Source organism: Jaculus jaculus, chromosome 2 (assembly GCF_020740685.1).
Source record: "Jaculus jaculus isolate mJacJac1 chromosome 2, mJacJac1.mat.Y.cur, whole genome shotgun sequence".
Lineage (NCBI taxonomy): Eukaryota > Metazoa > Chordata > Mammalia > Rodentia > Dipodidae > Jaculus > Jaculus jaculus.
The window spans coordinates 13,398,528-13,408,725 of NC_059103.1; the positions used below are offsets into that span (position 1 = coordinate 13,398,528).

A 10,198-nucleotide genomic window follows, 5' to 3' on the forward strand; every position below is an offset into this window, starting at 1 on the left:
CTACAAAGCCAAAGAATCCTGGTTCAATTCCCCAGGACCCACGTAAGCCAGATGCACAAGGGGTCGCACACATCGGCACTTCGTTTGCAGTGGCTGGAGGCCCTGATGCGCCCTTCTCTCTCTGCCTCTTTCTTTCTCAAATAAATAAAAATATATTTTAAAAAATAAATACAACACGGAAGGACAGGGGTTCTGTAGAACATACAGTCAGCCCTCCATGTCCCCTGATCCAGCATCTTCACATTCAACCATCCCAGACTGAACACAGCCAGGATGAAAACAGTTTCGTGTTTACAAACTTGTGCAGATATTTTCCCCCGCCATTAGGCCCTGACTACTGCGGCATAACCACCGTTTGCGCGGCCTTTGCGCTGTATTAGATAATGTCATCTGGAAATGACGTAAAGCCTATGGAAGCAAGGTGTGCTGTCACATGCACTCCCGTGATCCCAGCATGCGGGAGACTGAGGCATGAGGATCATGAGTTCCAGCCCAGCACGGGCTTCTATCTCAACAAGCCACAAAAAAAGGGGTAGGGAGGTGGCTTACTGGTTAAAAGTACTTGCTTGCTAAACATGATGACTTGGGTTCAATTCCCTGTACCAGATGCAAAAAGTGGTTCAAACATCTGGTATTCACTTGGAGCAGCAAGAGACCCAGGTGTGCACATACACACACATGCAAATGATGGATAGACGATTGATTGATTGGTTGATTGATTGATTGATTGATTTTTTTTTAGTATATTTTTTGTTCAATTTATTTATTTATTTATTTATTTGAGAGTGACAGAAAGACAGATAGAGGGAGAGACAGAATGGGCGAGCCAGGGCTTCCAGCCACTGCAAACGAACTCCAGACGCGTGCGCCCCCTTGTGCATCTGGCTAACGTGGGACCTGGGGAACCGAGCCTCGAACCGGGGTCCTTAGGCTTCGAACCGGGGTCCTTAGGCTTCACAGGCAAGTGCTTAACCGCTAAGCCATCTCTCCAGCCCAGATATTTTTTTTTTAAAAAGAAGTGGTAGATAAAAATAAATAGAAGTCAAGCATGGTGATTCACACCTTTAATCCCAGCATTCAGGAGGCACAGGTAGGAGGATCACCATGAGTTTGAGGCCACCCTGAGACTACATAGTGAGTTCCAGGTCAGCCTGGGCTAGAGTGAGACTCTACCTCAAAAAAAAAAAAAAAAAAAAGTATGCAGGAGAATTGTGTAGGTTAATACAACATTACTATAATTAAATATTTGTTAATATTTATTTTGATTTTGATATATTTATTTGAAAGAGAGGGGGAGAGAGAGAATGGGCACGCAAGGCTCTCCAGCTGCTGCAAATGAACTCCAGATACATGTGCCTCTATCTCTCTGCTTGTAAATAAATAAAATATTAAAAAAGAAAAAGAAAAACAAATACAGGTGTGGTTGGCACACGCCTTTAATCCCAGCACTCGGGAGGCAGGGGTAGGAGGATCACGGTGAGTTCAAGGCCAGCCTAAGGACTACAGAGTGAGTTCCAGGTCAGCCTGGGCTAGAGTGAGACCCTACCTAACCCTCAAAAACACACATACACCCCACAAAAAAGACGGGGAGGAGGAGGAGAAAGGGGAGGCAACAACAGACCTACCACCACTCGTGCCCATGGCTCCCATTTGTCACCATCCCTAAAGTCCGTGCTGGGCTCCAACCCAGACACTCCTCTGTGTCCCCAGGACAGCCAGTACCCATGGAGCCAGAGGGTTAGCTTTGCAAAGGACATCGCATCAGGCATGGTAAGTTACTTGCCACTAACCTGCAACCACAGGGAAACTGGGGTGAGGCTGTATCGATCTGTAGTACTCCAGAGAGAGGCCTCAGGGGTCACTCAGTAGTAGAGCCCTTGCCTAGAATCTCTCACTGGCCTGATGGGGGGGAGGGGGAGGGGGACAGTCAGGGCTGCAGCAGGGGCGGAGGGGGCCGGGGAGAGGGGGGATCTGCTGACCTCCCTTCCTCGGTTTTCCAGGCCTACCTCCATTCCATGAACATCATCCACCGAGACCTCAACTCTCACAACTGCCTGGTACGCGAGGTAAGCAAGGCGCCGGTGGAGGACGGGGCGGTGAAGCGGCCGTGGCTGTGGGGCAACAGCACCTGCTGTGTACTCCTTGCCTAAGGATTTCCCTGCCATCGGAGGGCAGGGCAGCAGCCTGTGGCGAAGTAGCCCCAGGGCAGGAGGCAGAAAGCAGACCTGGTGTGCCATCCAGGTTCTGCCACTCCCAGCATGGCAACAGCCTGCCCTCCAAACCAGCAGTAGCTCGGTAAGTCAGTGTTGAGAAAGTGACGGGAAGGGGTTTACGGAGGACAGCCACACCACAGGGACCACTGGCTAAAGAGGTATGACTTACAACGGGGGCATCGCCATACGGATAGGGTCATCAGGGCAGGCCTCCTGGCAGGATGCATTTCTGTGAAAGCAGGGCAGGTAGAGACAAGCAGCCTCGGGGGGGGGGTCTGCAACTTAATTGTTGAGGGGCCCCCTGGGGCTCCACACAGTGCGGAGGAGCAAGGAAGCAGGCTCCTTGTTTCGCTGCCAAACTCACCGAGGCCCAGTGGTACAGGTCTGTCATCAGAGCTACTCAGAGGCTGAGGCAGTAGAACCACAAGTTCAAGGCCTGCCTGGTCCACAAAGTAAGTTCAAGGCCAGCCTGGGTACTTTGTCTCCAAATGCAAAGTACAGAGGTGAGAGGATGGGGTGAAGGATGTAGCTCAGTTGGGAGAGTGCTTGCCTAGCATGCAAGAAACCTTGGGTTCTGTCCTCATCTCTGCTATATAAGCCGGGCATGGTGGCATTGCCTGTGATCTCTGCAGTCGGGAGGTGGAGGCAGGAGCATCGGGAGTTCAAGATCATCTTACACTACATAGCAAATTTAAGACCAGCTTGAGCTACAAAGGACTGTGTCTCGAAATATAGAGGCTTACAGCTGGGATGTAATTCAAACTTAGAGCACTGATTTGACCAGAATTGCCAGTGAGGGGCTGGGGGCGTGGCTCAGTGGTAGAGCACCTGCCTAGAATCCCCCAGTGAGGGGCTGGGGTGTGGCTCAGTGGTAGAGCTCCTGCCTATCATCCCCCAGTGAGGGGCTGGGGGTGTGGCTCAGTGGTAGAGCTCCTGTCTAGCATACCCCAGTGAGGGGCTGGGGGAATGGCTCAGTGGTAGAGCTCCTGCCTAGAATCCCCAGTGAGGGGCTGGGGGCGTGGCTCAGTGGTAGAGCTCCTGCCTAGAATCCCCCAATGAGGGGCTGGGGGTGTGGCTCAGTGGTAGAGCCCCTGTCTAGAATCCCCCAGTGAGGGGCTGGGGGCGTGGCTCAGTGGTAGAGCTCCTGCCTAGAATCCCCCAGTGAGGGGCTGGGGATATGGCTCAGTGGTAGAGCTCCTGCCTAGACTCCCCCAGTGAGTGGCTAGGGGCATGCTCAGTGGTAGAGCACCTGCCTAGAACCCCCAGTGAGGGGCTGGGGGCGTGGCTCAGTGGTAGAGCTCCTGTCTAGAATCCCCCAGTGAGAGGCTGGGGGCGTGGCTCAGTGGTAGAGCTCCTGTCTAGAATCCCCTAGTGAGGGGCTGGGGTGTGGCTCAGTGGTAGAGCTCCTGTCTAGAATCCCCCAGTGAGGGGCTGGGGTGTGGCTCAGTGGTAGAGCTCCTGTCTAGAATCCCCCAGTGAGGGGCTGGGGCGTGGCTCAGTGGTAGAGCTCCTGTCTAGAATCCCCTAGTGAGGGGCTGGGGGCGTGGCTCAGTGGTAGAGCACCTCCCTAGAATCCCCCAGTGAGGGGTTGGGGGCATGGCTCAGTTGCAGAGCTCCTGCCTAGAATCCCCAGTGAGGGGCTGGGGCCGTGGCTCAGTGGTAGAGCTCCTGCCTAGAATCCCCCAGTGAGGGGCTGGGGGTGTGGCTCAGTGGTAGAGCTCCTGCCTTGAATCCCCCAGTGAGGGGCTGGGGTGTGGCTCAGTGGTAGAGCTCCTGCCTAGAATCCCCCAGTGAGGGGCTGGGGGTGTGGCTCAATGGTAGAACTCCTGCCTAGAATCCCCAGTGAGGGGCTGGGGTGTGGCTCAGTGGTAGAGCACTTTCCTACCATGTTGCCTCTGAATTCAGTCACCACCAATACCAGTGGGGGAAAAGAAGAAAGTTCTTTAAGACCACCTAGCTTGTTAGTGACAGAGCTGACATCCTAAGCCAGGACACACAGCCCTTTTACTTTTATTAGAGGTTCAGAGTCCTAGGGTGCTGGACAGAAGCAAGGCTAAGTGCTAGGCTTCTCTAGCAAGACAAGAAAACCTGGGCAGGGGCATCCTGGGAGGTGAAGGACAAGGACAAAGCACTGGGCATTGGTGTGACAGCAGCCAGTAGCCCTTAAGCTAGTACACAGCCTGCTTGAGCTTGATGTGTGGGGTCCTGGTGACCTGCACCCTGTTTGCAGCTGCAGGGTCGGGCACTATACATAAGCATTGAGAAGTGGCCCAAAGAAAGAGAGGAGGCAAGGGTCACTCCAAAGGCAAGAACTTACCATAGCCACGGTGAGGAGGTCACCTGAAGAGATCTGCGGCTAGCTATATCCTCAAACCCGTTAGGCCACTTTTTTTTTTTTAATCTACATAGGACTGTTTCTCAAAAAGTAAAGGCTTAGGGCTGGAGGGATGGCTTAGTGGTTAAGGTATTTGTCTGCAAAGCCAAAGGACTCAGGTTTGATTCCCCAGGACCCATGTTAGCCAGATGCACAAGAGGGCGCATGCATCTGGAGTTCGTTTACAGTGGCCGAAAGTCCTGATGTGCCCGTTCTCTCTCTCCCTCTCTCCCCCTTTCTGTCAAAAAAAAAAAAAAAAGGGCTGGAGAGATGGCTTAGCGGTTAAGCGCTTGCCTGTGAAGCCTAAGGACCCCGGTTCGAGGCTCGGTTCCCCAGGTCCCACGTTAGCCAGATGCACAAGGGGGCACACGCGTCTGGAGTTCGTTTGCAGAGGCTGGAAGCCCTGGCGCGCCCATTCTCTCTCTCTCCCTCTATCTGTCTTTCTCTCTGTGTCTGTCACTTTCAAATAAATAAATAAAAAATTTAAACAAAAAAAAGCTAGGCACAGTGGTGCATGCCTTTAATCCCAGTACTTGGGAGGCAGAGGTAGGAGGATTGCTGTGAGTTCAATGCCACCCTGAGATTAGATAGTGAATTCCAGGTCAGTCTGGGCTACAGTAAAACCCTACCTAAAAAAAAAAAGCAACAATTATCTATCTCTCTATCTATCTATCTATCTATCTATCTATGTATATATATATGTATATATATATAATTTTTTTTTTAAGTAGGGGTTTAGAGCTGTGTAGTCCAGGCTGACCCAGGACTAATTCTCCTTCCTCTGTCCTGAAGGCTAGAATTACAAGCATGGGCCACCACACCAGGCCTTAATTTTGTCTTTTTGGTCTTGTTAAGCAAGTGTTCTGCTGTTGCACCACACCCCCAGGCCCCACAGTGGCACTTTTAGCCAACAGCAGGGAGCATTGGGGACAGAGGGCGTGGCTCCGCTCCCTGCAGTTCCTTGATGGCTGGTGTGTTCTCTGGTCCACTGTGGGCCGGAGGGGAAGCAGGGGTGCCCCAGCTTGGAGCAGACAGAGCTAGCCCCAGGTCTCAGTGCTAACCGTGCGTCATGGAATTGCCAGAACAAGAACGTGGTAGTGGCCGACTTCGGGCTGGCACGGCTCATGGTAGATGAGAAGACTCAGTCAGAAGACGTGCGGAGCCTCAAGAAGCCCGACCGCAAGAAGCGCTACACCGTGGTGGGCAACCCCTACTGGATGGCCCCTGAGATGATCAACGGTGAGTGGGTGGCTGGGCCAGCCACGTGCCCTCGGGAGTTACCCCCGGGGGCCCCAGGAAGAGGCACGCCACCCCACACCCCAGCCTCTTCATGCCACTCCACCCCTTGTTACCCCCCACCAAGTAACATAGTCACCTCTTTATTTTTTAACTTCTGTTTATTGATTGATTTCTTCATTTGCATGCGGGAACCAGAGTCTCTTGTGCTTGCAAACAAACACCAGCCAAGTATATCACTTTGTATCTGGCTTTATATGGGGGCTGGGGAATAAAATTCAGGCCGGCAAATTTAACCTCTGAGCATCTCCTCAGCCCCTGTATCAGCTATTACTAGTGCTCCTCCTCCTCCTCTTTTTTTTTTTTTTATTTATTTTTATTTTATTTTTTTAATTTATTTGAGATAGACAGACACAGAGAGAAAGGCAGATAGAGGGAGAGAGAGAATGGGCACGCCAGGGCTTCCAGCCTCTGCAAACGAAGTCCAGACGCGTGCGCCCCCTTGTGCATCTGGCTAACGTGGGACCTGGGGAACCGAGCCTCGAACCGGGGTTCTTAGGCTTCACAGGCAAGCGCTCAACCGCTAAGCCATCTCTCCAGCCCTTTTTTTTTTTTTTTTAAGAGATAGAGAATAGGCGCACCAGGACCTCTAGCCACTGCAAACCAACTTCAGATGCATGCAACCACCATGTGCATCTATCTGGCTTGCATGGGACCTGGAGAATTGAACCTGGGTCCTTAGCCTTTGCAGGCATGTGACTTAACTGCTAAGCCATCTCTCCAGCCCCTCTTCTTCTTCTTTTTTTAATTTAATTTTTATTAATATTTTCCATGATTATAAAAAAAATCCCATGGTAATACCCTCCTCCCTCCCCCCCCCACACTTTCCCCTTTGACATTCCATTCTCCATCATATCTTTTTTTTTTTTTATAAATGAGAGAGAATTGGCACACGAAGGCCTCTAGCCTCTACAGTAGAACTGTTTGTTTATTTCTTTTATTTATTTTTATTTTTGTTTGTTTGTTTGTTTTGCTTTTTGAAGTAGGGTCTCACTCTAGCCCAGGCTGACCTGAAATTCATTATGTAGTCTCAGGGTGGCTTCCAACTGACGGTGATCCTCCTACCTCTGCCTCCCAAGTACTGGGATTAAAGGCATGCACCACCACGCCCAGCTTATTTTTTTTTAATATTTTTTTGATCATTTTTTATTTATTTATTTGAGAGCGACAGACATAGAGAGAAAGACAGATAGAGGGAAAGAGAGAGAATGGGCACACCAGGGCCTCCAGCCACTGCAAACAAACTCCAGGCGCGTGCGCCCCCTTGTGCATCTGGCTAACGTGGGACCTGGGCAACCAAGCCTCGAACCGGGGTCCTTAGGCTTCACAGGCAAGTGCTTAACCGCTAAGCCATCTCTCCAGCCCACGCCCAGCTTATTTTTTGAGGTAGGGTCTTGCTATAACCCGGGCTGACCTGGAATTCACTATGTAGTCTCAAGCTGGCCTCAAATTTACAACGATCCTCCTAACTCTGCCTCCCTAGTGCTGAGATTAAAGGCGTGCCTCACCACATCCGGCCTATATACTCCCTCCTTCTATCTTTTTTATCTATCTGTGCCAGCTTAGAAATAAATAATAAAAATACAAAAATGAAAACATTTTTAAAGAATTAGGTGGGGAGCAACTGAGGAAGACGCCCAATGGCAACCTCTGGCCTCCACATGCACGCACACCAGCACACACACAAAAACATCACTCATACACACGCGCACACACACACACAAAATTGTTTTTTGTTTTTTGGGTTTTTTTTTTTTATTATTTTTCTAGGTAGCGTCTCACTCTAGCCCAGGCTGACCTGGAATTCACTATGGAGTCTCAGGGTGGCCTAGAACTCACGGCGATCCTCTGCCTCCAGAGTGCTGGGATTAAAGGCATGCGCCACCACGCCCGGCTACAAAATTGTTTTTAGAAGTGTGTTTATAGCCAGGTGTGATGGTGCAAGCCTTTAATCCCAGGACCCTGGAGGCAGAGGTAGGAGGCTCCCTGTGAGGAGTTCCAAGCCACCCTAAAACTACATAGTAAATTCCAGATCAGCCTGGGCTAGAGTGAAACACTACCTCAAAAAAAAAAAATTTTTTTTTAAACTTCCTTTTGTCTTTTGTATGGTGTTCAGGATTAAACTCAGTGCCTTCCCATCACACTCCACCCTGAGATCTTTTCTCCAATTTAGTAACATTCATAAATTCCAGGGATTAGATGTCGCTGGCTTTTTTTTGGGGGGGGGGGGCTTACAGCATGACTGACTTGTCCAGAGTCACCCCGCAGAGCCTAGAGCCCCTTGTTCAGATCAGTTGTCACTACCTGCAAGCACTCCCAAGGGCTCGTAGGAACCTAGCGGAGATGGGGGCCAGGCCTGAAAGTCCCTGTCATCTGTTCCTGATCCCACCTGCGTGTCCCTGTCCCCCTCGCCCTCCTCACGCTTGGTCTCCCTCCAGGCCGCAGCTATGACGAGAAGGTGGACGTGTTTTCCTTTGGCATCGTCTTGTGTGAGGTAGGTCATGTGGGAAGCAAGGGCATCGGGGACTGTCAGGCACCTCTCTCCTCCTCCTCCTGCTCCCCAACTCCACCCTGGACCTCCATAGGGACTGCCAGCCAGGGAGGCTCCTGGGACCAGTGCTTCCCAGAGCAGGAGTTGGGGGGATTGCCTGGTCACAGATGGGTAGTATGGTCAGTGCCTTCTGTGACCTGCCCTCTCCCCCACCTACCCCCAAGGATATGATACCCAGATCCCCCAGGCCACAAGGCCCCAGATTAACTGCCAAGCTTTGTGCTGGACAGATCATCGGGCGGGTGAACGCAGACCCCGACTACCTGCCCCGCACTATGGACTTTGGCCTCAATGTGCGTGGTTTCCTGGACCGCTACTGTCCACCAAACTGCCCCCCAAGCTTCTTCCCCATCACTGTGCGTTGCTGTGACCTGGACCCTGAGAAGAGGTGAGTTGCGGGTGGGGGGGGGGGGTTCGTGCAATGCTCAGGTACCTTAGGGGTGGATTCAAGGAGAGCCAGACCCACCGCCCACCCATCTGTCACCTCAGGCCCTCCTTTGTGAAACTGGAGCAGTGGCTGGAGACCCTCCGCATGCACTTGGCCGGCCACCTACCACTGGGCCCACAGCTGGAACAACTGGACAGGGGCTTCTGGGAGACTTACCGGCGGGGCGAGAGTGGACTGCCTGCCCACCCCGAGGTCCCCGACTGAGCCTGGCCCTCCCATCCAACCCTGACCCCATCTCCAGAGAATCTACCCTCACAAGTTTCCTCTGCACGAGGTGGCTCAGCGTGGAGTCGTCTCAGTTGAGACGGGGGTGCCCAGGCCCTTCCCCCTGTGAGCCAGGCCTTCTCCCCTCACTCACCATGCCACCGTGGTCTCTGCCTCCAGCCCCAGGCCACACGCCCATTGTTCCATTGCCCTGCCTTACCTCCATCTCGGTGGGGCCACCCCCCACACTTGTCCTTGCATGAGCTGGAGGATCGGGGAGCTGAGCCCATTCCATGCACTGCCCCCAGCCGTCCGCACACTGCGCCTGCCCGCGGTGCCCACACACACGGGCGAGGCTGGGCTGGGAAGGTCATGTGATAGCCAGGCACGGAGGACGGTGTGTGCCAAGAGAGAGAGAGAATACATTCTCAGGAGCCAAACAGTAAATCTGGGGCTCCATCAGCCTCCCCGGGGGAGTGGGGGGGGGGGGCGTACGAATAGCAGGTATCAGATGGTCCGAACCCCAGAGCAGAAAGAGAGCCGACTCCACCGGCCCAGCCCCAACTCTCGCTCTTGCTTTGGGGTCTTTTTCATTTCTCGATCAAAGCCACTTTAGTGAGAAGCAGGTACCAGGCCTCAGGGTGGACAGGGGTCCCTCGAGGAAGAGGAGGAGGAGGCATGGGGCTGACTTGGAGGAGCTGGCCACGTGCCCCATGCTGTGCCGAGGGTGAGCCAGGTACCCACCAGTTCCCCGGCAGCCCCAGGTTCATCTCGGCGTCCTCTCCTCCCTCTTGTGCCTCTGGCCTCTGCATTCTTTCTGTGTAATCTATTTTTTAAGAAGAGTTTGTATTATTTTTTCATATGGCTGTAGCAGCAGCAGCTGGGGGTGGTGGGGGGGGTTCGGGTTGTTTTTGTTGTTTGGTTTTGTTTTTTGTTTTTTTGTTGTTGGTGGGTTTTTTTTTTTTTTTTTTTGGCGGGTGGGGGTTGGGAGGGCCATTTTGTCATTTTGCCTCAGTTGAGCATCCAGGACGTATTAAAACTGTGAAGATCTCTCTCAGTGCACTTTGAACCCGTAAAAAAATCCAAGCAGGCCCCTCTGTGGGACCACAACT

At 52.4% G+C, this 10,198-nt stretch overlaps 1 protein-coding gene across 1 annotated transcript in view; it reads left to right on the plus strand.

The window, feature by feature from the left end:
* Nucleotides 1-9,961, plus strand: part of Limk1 (LIM domain kinase 1) — a 45,684-nt gene extending 35,723 nt beyond the window's left edge. The window contains exons 11-16 of the mRNA XM_045144349.1: nucleotides 1,711-1,770; nucleotides 2,001-2,066; nucleotides 5,670-5,826; nucleotides 8,322-8,377; nucleotides 8,665-8,822; nucleotides 8,924-9,961. Coding sequence (XP_045000284.1) covers nucleotides 1,711-1,770; nucleotides 2,001-2,066; nucleotides 5,670-5,826; nucleotides 8,322-8,377; nucleotides 8,665-8,822; nucleotides 8,924-9,086 — 660 coding nt within the window. The 3' untranslated portion in view covers nucleotides 9,087-9,961. The remainder of the gene's footprint in view (nucleotides 1-1,710; nucleotides 1,771-2,000; nucleotides 2,067-5,669; nucleotides 5,827-8,321; nucleotides 8,378-8,664; nucleotides 8,823-8,923) is intronic.
* The last annotated feature ends 237 nt before the right edge of the window (nucleotides 9,962-10,198 follow it).